This window comes from Hydra viridissima, unplaced genomic scaffold (genome assembly GCF_058129835.1).
Source record: "Hydra viridissima isolate aposymbiotic clone 2 unplaced genomic scaffold, HvirCarnegie_v1 scaffold_8, whole genome shotgun sequence".
In the NCBI taxonomy this organism is placed as follows: domain Eukaryota; kingdom Metazoa; phylum Cnidaria; class Hydrozoa; order Anthoathecata; family Hydridae; genus Hydra; species Hydra viridissima.
The window spans coordinates 1,379,274-1,398,022 of NW_028324307.1; the positions used below are offsets into that span (position 1 = coordinate 1,379,274).

Here is an 18,749-nt window from a genome sequence, read left to right on the forward strand (position 1 = left end):
CACGCCGGCCAAGCCAGCTCGCTACACTTGATCTTAGCCATTAGGCCGAGAAGACATTTTTACATTTAATATGTGTTTTTCCAATGTTTTGCAGATAAAAGACTGATTGCACAAGAACTTTCTAGTTGCTTGCCTTTGCGAGACACCATACTTGTGGTCAAACGTAGTTTTCAGCTTAGTAATGTTCTTTTTCGTCATTTTTTTAGCAACCCGACTATTTCCTTTAACTCGTTAAGTTCCAATTCCATTTTCTGCGCGTTCAATTACACGATATATGATTGCTCTTGGTATTTTTTTTTGCATAAAAATGACAGTAAGTGAAGTATTTACCATGTTGTTTATTGTCCTTCTAAAAACCATCCACACGCTACTTACTGGCCGTGTAAAAACCGTCCACACGTTCACGGAGAAGCTCTTGCTTAGATTTGTTTATTTTCATTTTAAATTTTGATTGCTTTTTGTTTTTTTTTTAAACTAGAATAAATTTGCAATCAAATACACACAATATATCTATGCAACTAATAGAATTGGTAATTTAAATTGAACAGTCTCATTTTTTTGTCATCACCCGTTAGATGTGAGGTCTCTTGTGATTAAAACTTGAAAGATTAAGCTATTCTTTCTTGATAAACATTTCTTTCTTGACAAGAAAATAAAATTAATCTCTCAAACTCACTTGTTTCAAACTCACTGTTATTGGTTCAAATCCACCAATGGTAAGTTTATAGTACCTAAACGTTTATTTGAAGTTCTTGATGATTCACGTCCCTCGTTAATAAACAACTTGTATTTTTACTTCTTTTCAAGAATAGAGAACCTTATTGACTGATAATTTGCCTCGTTATTCGTTATGAAGAGCAGCATATTTTTTCTTACTTTAATATTAAAAAATATTTTTCTTTCTTTCTATTCAAATTCCGAAGTTTTATTTGTTCAATAATCCTCCGGTCTGTAAATTGACCATCAGTAGAGGAATGTGGTTGTTTTTTTTTCTATTCTTATATTTTCCAACCTACCAACTTTAGTTTCTGAAATGCTGTCTACCAGGTCTAGTGATTTGCTTCGATTCATTATGCGAGAATTGTATTCTAGTGTGTTTTTAACTTGCATTACAAAAAACGTCATGCTTTGGAACTAATGCAGTCTTGGCATTTTAACAGAAACCAAAGTTTAGATTGTAAATAGTCTAAACTTAATATTTTATGATCAACAATCTACATCGTTTATAATAATTATCGTTTATAATTTTGTGATAAAAACTTTTCACTACTAAATTAGGTTTACTTTATGCCTATGGCATTTAAAAAAAGTTGTATAAATATGTGTCTATCAATTCAACTTAAATATTCAAATTTAATGGTTCAACAATCAAACTTTATTGATAATATTCTATACTAACACCATTATAATAATTAAATTTATATATTAATACTGTATATATTATAAGTATTAAATTAATTTAAATATTATAAACATAATTATAAATATTATATAGGTAGATTTATATAGGTAAATATTATATACTAATAAATATCAATATCCACAAAAAAATATTTTTACTAGTTTTTAGTTTTTACTATTCACAAACAATAAATGGGAATTAAAAAATTATAAACATAAAATTATTATAATGGTATTATACCATTATAATAATTTTTATCACCAATAAATTGTACCAACAATATACCAATCTATGACCGCTATTATCACTTAACTAACATAACACTACAAGTAATAACAGCCATATATATTTCTGTGTTATAGAAAAAAAACACGGTCAAGTTGGTGGATAAGAATTTCATCGGTAATTACAACTATTAAATGGAAAGTTATTCAATCTACGGAGTAATATCAATTATTAAATTAGCTTTGAATGTGTAAAAACAACAAGCATTGATGGAAATTTTTTTTACAGATTTAAAGAAATTCAAAATACAAGAACAAGAAGAAGAAAAAGAGGAGAGAAAACGAATGAGAAAAAAACAAACAACAACAACATTTTTATCACGTAGAGACTTTAAAGTGTGTTTAAAAAAAAAAAATTGTTGCTGAATTATCCGAACTTTCAACAGTAAATCCAAGAAAAATTTAAATCATAAATGTTTGGCTATACCATCAGCATATTGAAACTGGTCAGAATTCTCATAATCATACATGTCCAGGGCAATATCGCAGCTTTCTCGTACAACCCTTTCATCATCTTGCAAATATTTGTTTAATATTTCAAAACATTGTGGAGTTGCTATAGCACCTAGAGCCTCTGCACACTCATGACGTACCATTCCCTCTTCTTGTTTGTTTTCAAGAGTTTCTTTTAAAGAAACTATAGATGTTGGGTGAGCCATCTGACCAAGAACAAAAGCAATTTCATGTCGAAACAAAGCACTTTTGCACTTCAAACCCTTGCAAAGTGCCAACACTTCTGGCTCACCACCTTTGTCTCTCAGTGAAAACATAGCGCTATATCTTTCAAACAATTTCTTTTTTTCATCTAGTAAAATATTTGCCAATTCACATGTAGATTTTTCTTTCATAGGAGGAGCAGGATCAATGGAGTGGTATGGATTTGAAGGTTCATTCTGGTTCTTTTGGCACCAATTAATCCTATCTATTGCAATATCGCAGGTTTCAGCTATTTCAACAATTGAATGATGCCTAAAGTTTTCAAGTAATGGCAACGATGAACTTGAGCCAATAGCACCTAATGCCTCTGCTGCCTCATGACGAACAATAGTTTCCTGGGAATCATCGCTCAGTACTTCAGTAAGAATAGGAACAGCAAGTGCATTCTGCATTTGGCCCAAGCAATATGCTAGTTCATGCTTAAACAAAGCTGATGAATCCTTAAAAGATTTTGCAATTTCATTTATAGCGTCTTCGTTGTTAATGTTTTTAAGTGTAAATAAACTTCTAAAACGATCTTTTAAAGGTTTATTTACATCACGAAGAGACTCTCCAATCTTGAGTAGAGTGGAATGATCTACTTCCAATGATGGCATGATTTTTCACCAACTTTTTTTTTCTTTATCTTAAGAATTATCTAAAAAAGTAAGGAATAACTTTTAAGAATAAAAAAAAATCGAAATTAAAGCTGAATCCAAATGAAACAAAATAAAAATAAAGTTTGCCAAATTTCTTATTTTTTTCCATTTGGATAGAAATTAACATTTCACTACATTGGTCAATTGACAAATTGACCAATCTAAAAATTTTTTATAAAAATATATTTAGAAATATATATTTAGTTTTTCAAAATTTAAATAAGTAAAAAAAAATTTAACAAAGATTTTTCTTTCTCTAAAACACAGCTATTTATCAATTTACAGCACATTTATTTACTTAACAACAAGAAAAAGAACAAACTCTCTTTTGCTGCTTTTAATTTAATAAAAATAAAAACATTTTCAAAAAATGAAAGGGACTGGAAAATGAAATGTACTTAGAATTACATCATCATAGTAATGTGATAAAGAATAAAAGAAATAATAAGATATAAAAGACATACAGATGTAGCTTTTTCTAGAAAATTTGTATCTTTACAATATTTATGCTAACTATATTATTTAAAACAATTTATAACTTTTTATTATTTAAAACAAATAATAGAATAAAAAAATGTAAAGAAAAATATTTTGAAATAAACAATTAGGTAAAAAAAAAAAAAAAAATGCAACTTAAAGTTAAATTTTATTAGTCTAAAAAAATTTTTTTCCTTACAATTTTTTTAGTCTAAAACTATCTTCTTTACAATTTACTTTATCTGCCACTTCAAAGACTTTAATGTTTAATCTGAAGACAAAAAAGTAGCTTTTCTAATTCCTTTTCCATATTTATTGGTAAATGGTTTTGCAGCTAGAGTTTCATCTACTCAGATTCCTGCTCATTTATTCTTCAGAAAAAGTAGATTTAATTGCCAGCATGATCATTAAGCTCACCATTCACAACATTTGAATTGAGGTAATTAACAGCTAGAAAGTATTCAAATACATTTTGAAACATGTGCAAGTATGTAAGCAGCCTTTCAAACATTTATTAATATACAAAATACAAACATATATAATTACTAATAAAACTTTAACAAGAGGTACATAAGTAAGTTACATAGGCTCTTATCACACTTTATCATTCCTTATATTAAATTTATCACACTTTATCATTCCTTATATTAAATTTATCACACTTTATCATTCCTTATATTAAATTTAGAATAAATTTACTTGTACGCAATAGCAAAAATTTCTTGAAGTATTCCATAATCTCCACCGTTTACTCTTCACATCCACATATGTGTGTGAGTGTTTATTTAAACAATCAAAAAATATAATTGTCTGTGTTGAATTTGTACAAATCTCAATCACGACTTGAGTATATCTCAGAATGTATTTTAAAAGAATATTCCTATTTTCAACTACTAAGTCACTATTTTTATGCAATATATACAAATCAAAGTTTAAATTTTTAAAAAGTTTTTAACCAAATTTTTTTATTTTTCATCTTTAATTTAGAATTACACAAGTACACAAGTAAATACTTGTGCAATAGTCACCCTGCATAAATAAAATTTTGTCATAAATCTAATTTTTTTTACCACTATGACTTTCTGGAAACCACATGCCTGTAGAATCATAATAACCAATTGTTGGAGGCCTTTGAAGTATAGCACGTGGGGAAAATTCTCCACTACTATGATTATTTATTTTGTCATTATCACCTCTACCAATAGTACTGTGCAAAGAAACAATATTTGACTCTGGTGCAATAGGTAAGCCATTATTTTGCATAGAAACATTAAACTCAATGTTTTTACTATCCATTTTTAATATAGAAAGTTTATTTTCAATAACAACATCAGTATTTTGCCCACTATTGTGCTCTTGAAAGTCTTCTTTTGGCAAATAAATAATGTCGGATGATTTTTTATCTAAAGGCTGTTCAGATCTTTCTTCATATTGCAAAGTTTCTTGAGAAACATTTTCACACCAAGGCTGAAAAAAAAAATTTTAGTCTCAACTTTAAAAATAAAGAGAAAAACATCAACTCAAAGGTAAACAATAAAACTTAAGTAAACTAAAATGTTTAAAATTAAATTTTGATTTTGATTAATTTAAAACAAAAAACCTCCTCCATCTTTAACGAAAAAAGGAAAAGTGTGTTAAAAGAAACTCATAAAATTCCTGTCAATTAGAGCCAATAAATTAAAATAATTTTCAAAGAATTATGCAACTTACAAAAATATCTTTTGTGAAAGGTATGGTTGTTCGTTTTTTCAAACATAACTGATAATGTTTAATAATAGCCTTAGCTTCCATCAAGCTTATATTTGAATAGCAGTTCATATTCCGATGACGTTGATCAATCATTGGAATGCATGAAAGACTGAGGTAGCTAACATTGAATTTCTCTGTTGGCGAATTTTGACTCAAATTATAATTTTGATTGACATCTACTTTTGCAATACCAATATAAAAGTCTTTCACAGGTTGATCTTGAGCTGTAAATTCTCTCAATATGACATAGACAGAAGTATTTTTGGGAACTTGTCGAAAAATGTCTTTTTTTAACTCAAGTTTTTTTGTTTTGAGTGATGAAAATACACGTTTTTTAGATACAGCACATATGAAAAATTTAATGGTAGCTTGTGATTTCAATAGCTTTGAAATATTCATTAACTCAATTTCTTGCCATGAGTCATGGCGAGGAGTTGTAGAATTGTATAAAAGGTTTTGCAATGGTGGAAGTTTTGAAAGATGAGAGCGTTGTTTAAGTTTATCAGGAGAACTCAAATTTGTCTGGTCAGTTTTAACAAAGTATTCAAGTTTTTCTTCTGAATTTATGGAACTTTTATCAGTTGCTTCAAAATCTGTTTCATTTGAGAAACCAGGTAGCAAATCAAGACTTACTGATTTTGAATTTGTAACTTTTTTTTCATTTAGGTTTGATAGACTGTTAAATTTCTGAATACTACCATCAAATAAGCTTGATTTGGACACACTACAGATTCGATCAAATTTCATTTGTGGTTTACTTTCTTCTGTTTTTTCAGATTCTGAAGAAATACAATTTATCAACACAACTGGAGCAATTGATGAATTTAAAGCAAGAGGAGTTTGATGTTGATCATCATTTTTTACATTTTTAGGTAAAAGATCTTCAGGTGATTTCTTCTAAAGTTAAAGAAGCAATTTTTTAAAAATAACACATATTACAAAACATTTCTAAAAATTAATGTATCTTTCAAAAAAATTTAATTATTTTTTCCAATTAATTCCATTTTTTTTTCTTCTTTAATTTGAATATGAAACAATTACTACCATGCTTATGGTAAGTAAAAATAATCAGTTGGTCTGTATGATTTTAAAAATAAGAAAATATATAATAAAGCAAAAATGTAAAAATAAAATTTATATAAATCTTTGAACCATTTTGAATGGTAATGTTTTTTTGAAAACATTTTAAACTGACAATAATGTAATAAAACTTAAACAGTTAACCATTAAAACTTCTTTACCATGCTCTTTCACTAAAACAGTACAACAATAGACAATTTAAACAGTAAACCAATAAAAAAGCTTCACCTGAACTTCTTTACCATGCTCAATTACTAAAATAATAAAATAATTGACAAATTAGTAAAAAAAAATTAATAAAAATTAGAAAATTTAACATTTTAACTAAAAAAACACACTATGGAACCTTTTTTCATAACTTCATGATTAATCAGCTTGTTGCCAGGGATAGTTCGTAACTCAACATGGTTTTTTTTTTGGTTATAGGGAGAATCAGGTATTTGTTGTGTAGCTGAGCCTTTTATTTCAATCTTAAATACGTGATTATTTGTCAAGTCAGAAAAAATTCGCCGCCCCTTTGGAAAAAAAGATTTAACTCTGACATATATAAAAATTATATTGTAAAAAAAGAGAAAAGTAATATGACAGAGAACCAATGCTCAAATGCATTTGTCTGAAAAATTCCCTAAATATTAGCATTCCAATTACATAAGACATGTAAAATAAGAAAATTAGTCTCCAGTTCTCCAATCTCTAATTCAAAACAAAGACAAAAATGCTTTGTATAGTTAATAGAGTGGCTTTCAAAAATGTAAGGTCATTTTTTAGTAATTACTTAAATTATTTCCAAAAATTTTCTAAAAATTTTTTATTTAGAATAATTTTATAACCAAAATAAAAAAAATAAAAAATCTTATTTTGGTACCAAAATCAATAAAAAAAAAAAAAGAATAAGCTCAAAAAACTATAATAGAAAAAATGCGTCAAAAATATAAGGTCAGTTAACTTAAACTTAATAACTCTTTAACTATATGAAAATCTTGTAAATTACAATTAAATTTGAACAAAAAATCAATTTCTAACCAGTATTTCAAGAAAGATTTCAGTTGGTAAATTCTTGGCACAGCAGAATCAGAAAAATGGGCAACAAATCAGTATAACAAGAAGTCAAATGGCAAATAGTATACCCAAATATATCCATCCAAAGATAATACAAAAAGTCAATGAGAAATAGCAACAATATGTGGTGTTTCACTATGCTGTGTCCGAACAACACTGAAAAATGTTGGCAGGCCATCAAAACTAAATTCTAAGAATCAAAGCTTCTTGTATCATAGGGTAAGGGAAAGTCCTAAAATTAGCTACTGAGAACTGTAAGCAGAGTTTAGTAATAAGACTGGTTACATTAGTATTAGCTACAGTACAGTTAGGTGTCTTAATTAAAAAGGTATTGACTGTTATGTTGCTGCCAGAAATGCGCTTTTTAGGTTGACAAATAGGATTAAAAGATTTAATTGGTAGAAGGAAAGACTTCACTGGTCAGAAGAAGATTGGTCTAAGGTCATTTTTAACAATGAATCAAATTTTGAGGGGTTAAACATAAATCAAGATTTAGCTTCAGAGAAATATAAGGAAAGATTTTATGTACCAAGAGTAAAAGGCAGTGGCAGCTTGATAGGTATATAGGTGAATTTCTCATAAGGGGATAGGATTTCAAAATATTTATACAGGGAGAATAAACCAGTATACTTACAAAAAGACTTTGGAAGTTAAGCTTTAACCTACTGCGAGGTTATTATTACTAATTTAATTATATTCTTAATGTTATTTATATTTGTAAATTCTCCCTAAATAAATATTTTGAAATCCTTTATGAGTAATTTTTTGGAAGGCGTAAAAAATTGGATTCTCCAACAGGACGGTGAAATGGCACATACTAGCAACTTGATGAAAAAGTGGTTTTAAAGGCAATATATTACTCTTCTGCTCTGGCTAGCACAATCACGAGACCTGAACCCCATCTAAAATATTTGGTCATGTATGGACTAGAAATTATTAAGAATGAATGTAGAAAGCTTTGTGCAGTTCAAATTTGTGCTGGAAAAAATTTGGAACAAAATTCCAAAAGAATAGTGTATGCATCTGATTGAATCTATGCAAAAACATATTTGAGTGGTCATGCAAAATACTGAATTAAAGCATAATTTTTTTTGACATTTTTTTAATTATAGTTTTTTGATCTGATTCTCTTTTTTGATTGATTCTGGTACCAAAAGTAATACTTTAAAAAATTTTTAAAAATCTATTTTGGGTATACAATGTATTCCAAATAAAAGTGTAAAAAAATCTCTTCTTTCTTTTATCTTTTTAAAAATCATTGAAATAATTTAAGTAATCGCTAAAAAATCTTAGTGACCTTTTAAAAGCCACTGTATATTAAGTGATAAATTTGACAGTGGTAATAAAAACTTTATCAAAAGAACCATTCAGGTTATAAAAAAGAGCCCAATAAAAACAGCATTTTACCTCACAAGGTATTTTTATATCTTCATTGAAAAGAGTACAGCATAAACTCTGAAAAATATTTTTAATAATGTAATGCAACAAGTTTGTTAAATAAAAAAATTTAACAGAGTATTTTATTAATGTAATGTATCAAAACACATTTTTTTTTTTTTACCTGATATTGATAAATTTGTTGATTTTGGAATTCTTTAGGTAAGAGAAAAAACTGTGTTTCAGCACTAACATCCAGAGCACAACCAAAATCAAGGTATCTCACTGAATACTGGAACATAATGATAAATTGTTAAATACTTTTATAGTTTTATAAGAAAAAAGAGAAATATAAAAATAAAGTTTTAAAATAATTTTGTGTATCACCTTTTTCTCTTTAGTGTTTATCACAATTCCTCTTACGTACATGTTATAGGTGGGGGAGAAATGAAAAATGGGATAATTTAAAGGCACACGATGAAGAACCTCTACAGTTAAGTCTTTAACATGCCACCTGCAAAATTAAAATCAATAACATAAACACTAAACAAGATAAACTAGCACTTCCTACTTATCTACTTTCACATAAATTTATTAGCACCAACAACCATTAAAAGCCATAACTTAGTTTTTATATTTACCATAACTTATTACTAATATCATTTAGCAACTTTTCATTGTAAGTAAAATCCTCAAGTAAACGACACCAAAATGTTCCATTCTCACTGAGATATGTTGACACAGAGACCAATTGACTGGTTGCTTTTGCTTGTTCACCTTTAAAAAGATAATAAACCTTAATTTGAGACCATAAACAGACAAAAAAAATATTAAAACAAAACCATGAAGAGTTTAATGGTTACAAAATAATTAACTGTGTTATTGTTATGTTGTTATTTAAATTTGCAAGAGTTCTTTAACATTTTAGGAAAAATTTTTTATTTGATTGTTATATATATATATATATATTAGATTGTTATATATATATATATATATTCTATTGATATACCCTCTATCATAAATGTTACAAACACTTTTATATATTATACTCTAATTAACTCTCTGTGACACAAAACTCATCTTAGTGTGAGTTGAAGTGTGTGGTCTTTGTGAACTGGAGTAGAGTTTTGAAGTGTGTGGTCTTTGTGAACTGGACTGCCTATTGAGCAGCATAAACCTGATCATTTAATAACTTTTCATTATATGTTTCAAATGCAATTATTAAAATTTTCTTCAATATTGAAAAATTTTCCATCAGAAAACAATAACTTTACAATGGATGTTGTTTGCATACCAAGTAATCAACTATCTAGCTCTGGTCTTCCTGATGCCTGTTAGATTAGTGGGATTAGGTATATATCAGTGAGGATCAAAATATATTTATATACAGTATTTGAAGTTAAAAAATATTTTTTAACTACCACCCAGCCTTTGTTTGAAATACACAACCACAAAGAGAATCAGATCTTGTATTTACTGAGACATAGATTAATTAAAGTCCAAATTTCATATGTATGTATGTATGTATGTATGTATGTATGTATGTATGTATGTATGTATGTATGTATGTATGTATGTATGTATGTATGTATGTATGTATGTATGTATGTATGTATGTATGTATGTATGTATGTATGTATGTATGTATGTATGTATGTCTGTGTGCGTGTGTGTGTGTGTCTGTCTGTCTGTCTGTCTGTATACATGTAAGTAGGGGAAACTGGGACATAATGAGGTACTTAAAGTCATCAAAAAAACTGACAAAAATAATGTAACTTGAAAAAACTTTTTTTTAAGTGACAAAATACAATACAAACTATCTGACCAAGGAAGAAACAAATAGCGTTAAATAAAAAAATATTAAACATTTAACATTTCTTGAAAAAAACAACAACAAAAAATCAAATGACAAAAGTGGAATCAAGCTTAGTATTTAATGAGTGGTAGGCTCAATTGTGAACAACTTTGATATAAAAGATTATTAAATTTCATAAATTTCAATACTAGTTCTACTTCAAAGCCCATTAATGAAATTATAACATATTTTGGAAAGTGTTCAGATTGCTATTATAAGCAGATACTTGGGTGTTAGTAGCCAGTGGATGACTGGTAAACACAGACAGAAAATTGGTAGAAGCACAAAGGTGGTTGGTAATAGTCACAAGTATCAGTAGCAGGGGTTGTTTCACTGAATATAATGTCAGTAGTTCCTGCTGCTAGAAAGTCTGCTTTGGAAAAAACATTTCCATTAACTGGCCATATGCTTGCTTTTTGAAAGCCATTTATTGCATTTGTCAATGTGGCAGCTTCCATGTAGGCTGAGCCAAAAAGTGCAGCTATTTGAAACTGACTAATCACATACCCAGGATTAGTTCTCAACCATTTTCTGTTATTGTAGTCATAGTAATTGCTAAGTGGGTTCATAAAAGCCAAATCCAAAGGCTGCATCTAATGTGTGCAGTGAGGAAGCAGACAGGAATTACACCATTCAAATAGTTAACCTGTTTACCATAATCTACATTATTATCCTATTAAAAGATATAAAAGAAAAATGTATTTACACACACAAATATATATATGGATGATATATGGTATATGGAGTACAAATGTGTTCAGCATATTATTTTTTATTTCTGTGAAAATTTCATATATAACACATTCTCTACCCTACTATACCCCATTGGTGGCATATTGCTAAAAACAGTACCTTACATTGTTATTGTTTCTCCATTATATATATATATATATATATATATATATATATATATATATATATATATATATATATATATATATATATATATATATATATATATATATATATATATATATATATATATATATATACACACACACACAACAACTATGTATGGTACCTAAAGTTTCATGCCTTATGGCTATCATCAGCCATGAAATATACATATACATGCATACATACACATACCATAGAAAAAATACTTACATCGACAGAAAAAGTTTTTTTGAATTTATCTATTTATGAATGCAAATGTATAAATTCATCTATTTATGCATCTAATGATTTTAAAACCCATATTTGAGCTCCTAAAGTTCTTCCAAATTATGTTAAAATTTCATTAATGGACTTTGAAGTAGAACTAGTATTGAAACTTATGAAATTTAATATTCTTTTATATAAAGGTTGTTCACAATTGAGCCTACCACTCATTAAATACTAAACTTGATTCAACTTTTGTCATTATGCTATGATTATAGTAAATGACCGGATTTAAATATCTATATTTATTATACATACCTATCACTTGTGGGATTGGAGAAATACATTTTGTAGATTTAAGACTTTCCAGAAAATAATTATTAGAACAAACATCTGCAAACACGCTACATGCCACTTTTACCTAGGTAATAAAAAATAGAATCAATATTGGAATTGCAGCAAATAAATGAGGTTTTAAATTGAGATTCTTCAGTCTAATTAATGGAAAACTTCAGTCTAATTATTTATACTTAAATTTTTAAAATCTATTTTGATACAGATTTGCACAAAAAAATTATTCATTATAATAAAAAATGGAACTTACTTTTAGTGGAAAAATGACTTGAATTAGAACAATAGGTAGCAATAATTTTGTAAACTAATACATTATAAGTGCAAAGATCAAGGTGGTTGGAAATGGAAATAGTTCAACTACTGTTAATATTTTTTTTTAGATTTAAAAATAAAACTACAGAAAAAAATCACAAAATGGATTATCCTTGTTTTTTTAAAAAAGTTTTTGATTTAATTTTTTTTTTTTAATGTGGATTTAAAGTGCTTTATAATCAGTAGAACTTTAAATTCATAATTAAAGTAGCAGAAAAATTACTATTCAGTTTAATGAAGTTGAACACCAAACAGGTTACAAATAAAATTACAGCAAGAGTGATAAAAATGTGATAAAACTTATGATTCATTATTAAATCTTTTTGCTATGGAACATTTGATTCGCTTACCAATAATTTATATAATAATTATATAATATATAATAATTTGTAAGAATATACCAGTAAAAGTATAATTCAAAAAATTTCCGAAAAACATGATATACAAAAAGCATAACTTATTCTATCACTTCATGTAAACTTATTTGCATTTAATTTGGAATTAGAACGTGAATGTCTAAACTAAGGGAGTATATTTAATATAAAAAGAGGACTAAAGTATTTGATAGTTTACCTGATTTAGAGGCATTAAATGATGAAACAAAAACATCACTGATATATGTAACTGTTGTTTAAAAAAAAAAAGTTCCTTTAGAAAGAGTTGTTCATTTGTAATTTCAAAACTTTGGGACTTATGCAGATTCATTAGAGGTAGACTTAAAGTTTCTTCTGACCACGCATGAGGCCAATGATGATTTGTTGGTTTTATTATGTTTAATAACATAAATGAACATGTTTATGTATGATGAAATTCGAAAGAGAAAATCACAAAGGTTAGATCCTACTGACAAATAAATAATTGAAGGATTTATGATTGGATGATAGATGAACTTTAAATTTAGATTTTTTTATTGCTGAACTTATGAACATTATGTCTGAGAATATAAAAATGACAACCAAAACAAAATATTTCATTTCTTCAGACGGATGTACCAAGCATTTTTAACCAGGAGTCAACTATCAGGAGTGAATTACCTTTTTTTTTCCATGACTACACTTACTCATGATTACAAAATTTACAATAACAAATAAACATTTGTTTTACAACAAATTCTTCTTTACTATTAAATAAAAAACATTTTATTCTTTTGAAATTATGCATCACATTTTACAAAAATTACCTTCATTACAGCTTGTAACAGCTGTTCAACTGATTCCGTTGCTTCCAAAGAACTTTTATGAAGATGCTGTAACAAATAAAAAAAGAATTCAATTTTTTAAGTTTAAATCAAGGTGTTTAAATTACCTAAATCAATTCTGTATTTTTCTCCTTAATCAACAGAAGTTATATAATAGCAACCAAAGTGAAATTAAGTCTCTAATGTTGTTTTTAACTGAATCAGTTTTACTACAATTAAAGACATTAAAATTTATGTAAAATAAAAACATACACCTGCTTCCAAGTAATTTTCAATATAGTTACACAACTTCTTATATTGCTCAAGTTTCAGTAATGATTTTACCTAGTTGACATGGATATTATGTATTTTCTTTAATGAAAAGATCGGAGCTTATTACATTAAGTTACCAGGTCTTGGAAACCCTTATCATTCTAAAAAATTTGCAGATTTCTCTGAGAAATTAGTTATGCAAATCTATAAAATATCAGAATGATATAAGTTATATTTTTAAAAGATGGGTTTGTAAGAATGACAGAAAGTTTCTTTACTTAAGTATCATTCAAGTGATTTTGACTTGAATGCAGTATAGGTATTTTTAGCAGCAGGCTGAGTTAATGACACTCCAATAAGTGCTTAAGCCAGTTAACAAAGAGCATTTACTGTCCAAAAGCATTTAAACAAGTAAGATGTTGATTTTGACAGCTTTAAATAGACAGTTGGACCGTTGTTGGGTTGGTAACCCAATTGTCAAAGACAATATCTTACTCGTATAAATGTTGGACCAATTCTTTTAAAATATCAAATGATCAGAAGAAACAAATAAATAAATTTTATTTACAAAGATGTTTTTTAACTTATGTTGTTTGCTAATGTTCTAATAAAATGAATTTCTGTTAGCATTTTGCAAAATCACATCAGAAGATATTTTGAACATAGTTTTACCAAGAGAAAATTCAAACTTTCATTTGATTAATGACATTTTAAATTGTGTCTTGTTTTGCCTGGCACAACCCTGTCAAGATTCTATAAAGATTATTTACAAACTAAAGTCTAACCAGGAAGTAAACTTTATTATCATGTAATGTAACTTACAAGAAAATCTTAAAAATTTGGGCATTTCTAATTACATTCAAGAAAGAAATCTAAAAATGTTTCAGCTACATAACTTAAATTCTGCTATAAATTACAAAGATTTCAATTTTGAAATACTGACCGGTACCTCAGATATCTTTAACATAGAATCCATGATGACTATCAAAGTATACTTCTAATGATTTTTTCAGCAAAATCCAGCAAAATATCTACACAATTTATACATATCAAAATATATACACTTAAAATTAAAAGTGCATTTGAAAGAAACAGAAACGTTTCTATATTTTAAAAGAGAAAATAGAAAAAATAAAAATGAATTAATGTAAAATAGTCTTTATTTACAAGATTCAAAGTTTATATTTATTTTACTAGATTAATTGAAATAGAAATATTTAACTTTTGATAGGAAGCAAGCAACCTAGTTGGTGATGTGGCATGCATTTCAGTGTTATTTAATTTGAATAATGAAACTAAAGATTACTGTTTCCAGATTAATTAATAAAACGAACGTTTAATCACTAAAAAAACCTCTCAATCTCTTATCTTAGTGAGTATCAAAGAAATGCAATTTCAAAATACCAAATTATTTCATTTGAAAAATTGAAGACACGTGCTTCAGTTTAGGTGGCAATCATTTCCCTTAAAATCAGACATAAATACAACTTCGAAATACAGCTATTCGGCAAATTCGTACACTTTACAGACTAGAGAAATATCAAAATAAAGTCCGTTATCTTTAAAGTATTAATAACAACTAACAATTCTTAATGAATTGGACCTGCGGCATGGGCCTCGCAGCATAGTTTAGGGAGAGCGTAACTATCATTGATCAGTAACGTAAGAAAAATACTAAACCAATACAGTTTAAAGGAAAGACATCACGGGTATAATTCATGGGATAGCGTAATGACCCGATTGTTTCTTCTCTATAGGCCACGGTTAGCGTGGATCACGATAATGCCAACCTAGCTGACCCAAGAACGCTACTTATATGGGGTGATAGCGTACACATCAAGGTACCCTGTGATCAAAATCATTTTATTTTGTCCGCGGAAAATAACTATATTTGAATGTTCAAATTGAGTGAAGTTTTGACTTCATAGTGCGCCAATAAAAACACCTGTAGAATGAGAACCACTCTACATAATTTGATAAAACTTGGTGCAACTGTTGCCTACAACCACACCAAACTTTGGATAAAAATTCAGTCGGATTGGTTCACGGGTTACAGACTTATGGCAGCTTTAGTTTAAAGTTTGTTAGTTTTTTACTACTTATACCTCAAAACGTTACCGATAATTGTGATATTCGGTCACTATTTTCAAAATTATGGTTACATGAGTGTTCTACTATGTAATACCAACAACTTTTATTACAGTTGTTTAATTGCTACATGTACCGTTTTTATTTTATAGACCAAAATATTGGTAACATATTTTTATTGACTCTTGAAATCTTCTTAAAAAGATTTACTTTCAAAATTAAGTGATAAAATAACTATTAAAACACTTTTTTTTATATTATATTTACATTAAATAGCATATGATTAAAATTTAAGAAATGTTTTTTGATTTTCTCCACAAAAATTTATTAATAAATAGCTCAATATACTCTTTTAGTGCAAATACTATTTAAAATGTAAAATCAAAATTCATAATTTTTAAATGAACAGCATTTAAGGATAAAGTTGGTTAAAATGTTCATTACAAACCGCAAGCTAAGATTTTCTGCTCCATAGCTCTAATAACTCAAATCATGCGAGCAGCTCTCTAATGATGATTACTGTTTAGATCAGTTATGTAGCACAACAATTTTTCTTTGTACTCTGTATGATTATTGTTTCACTTATATCTTGACCAATGTTGATAAATATCTTGATGAGCAGTTTCAACAGTTTTTTCACTATAGGGCCCCAGGGGGAATCCTTTATGGCTGATGAAATCCTTGATGTGTTAGAAGACAGTGTGAGTTTTAGGTGTTACGCTTGCACCAGTTATCGTAAACACCTTTTGAAATTTTCAATTCTTTCAGCGAAGTCCGGCTGTAGGATGAATCAAAAGCAAGCTTTGACAACTATATTGAAAATTTTAAATGCTTCAATTACGTGAAAGATATTGGTAACCAAGTTTGTATCAGCAAGTTGCTGCAGCACATCAACATTTTTAAGAAGCTTTCTGCATTCGTTTCCGTCGAACTGCCCCCCATGATATGGGCTAAGTTGATTGTAGAGAGAACCTGGTCACCTAACAGCTTCTATCCAAGCAGTTTTAAGGATCTTGAAAAGATGATTGATAACTCCTAAGAGGAGATGCAATTCCAATGGTGGGATGATTTCCAAAATTAGATAATTGTCAGGTCCGCTGATGATTGACTTTCGAATGACATTGCCGAACAGCTTTGCATTAGCAACATCCCCGCCAGATTGCTGAAAAGACTCGAGGCTAGATTTGATAGAGCACAGTGTTCGCAAATTTCCTGATTCGGCAAGACACTTGGGTTTGACGTCACATCATGTGCAAGGGTGCATACGTGAATGGGTTTGAAGACCACAAACTGTATTTGCAACTTTCATATCACAAGCTGAAATTAGTTTAAACCCATTTTCATTAATTAGGGACCAGATTTGTTCAATATCGGAATGAGTTTCTGGCAAATCTTGTGATACCGTAACAAAAATTTGCCTCTTGACTCCAGTGTCCATCCTTTGAGTGAGAGGCTGTTTTTGTGGCGGTGAGCTGGTTTCATCCCTGAACGCAGTATCGACAATGCTTAGACAAAACTTGAGAAAACCTTTGCCACCATCAATTTCGAGCTTAACAAAATAGCCATCATAAGCTTTGTGAGATTGAATAACATGATACACAAGACTTGATAAATCATTGCAGTGAGCAACAACCCGAATTTTACCAGAATCTCCTTTCCTTCGGTGATTTTTAAGTCACTGCAGGTGAAGAAATCACTGAAGTGTTGCCCTGCTCTTAGGAAATTCTTGTAAAAATTTGGCTCAACCATCTTACTGCTTGATGTTTGGTTTATAGTTTTGACCAGTTCTTTTAATAAGTTTTTTGACAGGCCCGTATTTAATTGTACATTTACAAGAGCTGGAGCGGTCAATTTTGGAGTGCTTGATGGTGACAGGGCACTACTTCGACCTGAAACCAAAACCTGCATATTTTATGTTTATAATAAACTTTGTTTAGAAAGTTTGGTAAAACTTTTAAATTATTCGTTTTTAAAGAGATTAAAAACTTGTCAAAAATATATTTCCTGAAATCTATCTAGTCTCATTTCTTAATCGTCAAGACTTTCTTTCAATATATGCATATAAAAATTATTTAAGTATAAATATTTATCGGAGGTTATTGTAAGTGGAGGCCTGCATAAATGGTTTATCAAGTCGAATAGTTCCTTCCGGGGATAATTCTTTATTAGAAATAACTCGAGATGCAATTTGTTCGGCTGCTTTAGCATCATTTGCTGCTAAAGATTGAAGGTTTTCCCAGTATTTTTTTTGAGAGAGTCACTGATATTGATCTTGGTCTTGTACAGTTGGCATATTCGATCTGGTTGGAAAACAGTAAGCTGTCTTAAACATATTTTCAGACAGAGCAAGTAGACAAACTTTCGATTTTCATCATAAATCTTTTCTTGATTTGGCATTGTGTTAACTCACTAAATCTAACTTTACTAAATCAAACTCTGCCTTTTACAAAATTTAACCTAAATTGATATTGGATAACAATCCACTTAACAAACCTACAATTATTAACATATTTATAATTATTTAAATTAATGATACTTGTTAACAATTATTAATGACACTTATTAACAATTACAATTTTTAACATATAACTATTTAAATCAATGACACTTGTCACACTTAATCACAGATTAGAAGAGATCTGGTTTGATTAGACTGTCCTACGAACGATTTTAACCGCTCTTCAAAGAACTATTCTGTCCTTCATAACATTTCTCTCTTCAAAAATCATTACACTTTTAGAAAAACTTTTGAAGAAAACTTTTGATAGGTTTTCTCTTTTTTGTGCCTCTGCAACTTTTTTTCTAA

At 28.5% G+C, this 18,749-nt stretch overlaps 2 protein-coding genes across 9 annotated transcripts; both read right to left on the reverse strand.

Moving 5' to 3' along the window:
* Positions 1–1,732: 1,732 nt before the first annotated feature.
* Positions 1,733–2,999, reverse strand: LOC149884447 (deoxyhypusine hydroxylase-like). The gene has a single exon (XM_090095905.1). The coding sequence runs from the start codon at positions 2,997–2,999 to the stop codon at positions 2,094–2,096; it is 906 nt and encodes a 301-aa protein (XP_089952031.1). The 3' UTR covers positions 1,733–2,093.
* A 675-nt stretch (positions 3,000–3,674) lies between these two features.
* Positions 3,675–15,386, reverse strand: LOC149884448 (uncharacterized). Of its 8 annotated transcripts, none has more exons than XM_090095901.1 (13): positions 15,260–15,386; positions 14,805–14,886; positions 13,586–13,651; positions 12,058–12,160; positions 9,425–9,560; positions 9,171–9,297; positions 8,968–9,075; positions 8,814–8,861; positions 6,694–6,862; positions 6,576–6,601; positions 5,229–6,164; positions 4,589–4,985; positions 3,675–3,968 (listed from the first exon to the last, which is right to left on the reverse strand). In XM_090095901.1, exons 2-13 carry the CDS (start codon positions 14,829–14,831, stop codon positions 3,907–3,909), a joined length of 2,205 nt encoding a protein of 734 aa, XP_089952027.1. In that variant the 5' UTR covers positions 14,832–14,886; positions 15,260–15,386; the 3' UTR covers positions 3,675–3,906. The 8 variants fall into 8 exon arrangements, with proteins under 8 accessions (XP_089952027.1, XP_089952022.1, XP_089952028.1 ...); XM_090095896.1 differs by having other exon boundaries at positions 14,799–14,886; positions 15,260–15,378; XM_090095902.1 differs by having other exon boundaries at positions 15,078–15,322.
* Positions 15,387–18,749: the final 3,363 nt, after the last annotated feature.

What these genes read in the sequence shown, in the direction of transcription:
- LOC149884447 (XM_090095905.1), bottom strand. Translation starts at nt 2,999, where the DNA reads ATGCCATCATTGGAAGTAGATCATTCCACTCTACTCAAGATTGGAGAG.
- LOC149884448 (XM_090095896.1), bottom strand. Translation starts at nt 14,831, where the DNA reads ATGGATTCTATGTTAAAGATATCTGAGGTACCG. An exon ending in TCATGAAGTTATGAAAAAAG is followed by an intron (nt 6,602 to 6,693) that starts GTTCCATAGTGT and finishes TTATTATTTTAG; the next exon opens with TAATTGAGCATGGTAAAGAA. An exon ending in CTTTCACAAAAGATATTTTT is followed by an intron (nt 4,986 to 5,228) that starts GTAAGTTGCATA and finishes TTTTTTTTTCAG; the next exon opens with CCTTGGTGTGAAAATGTTTC.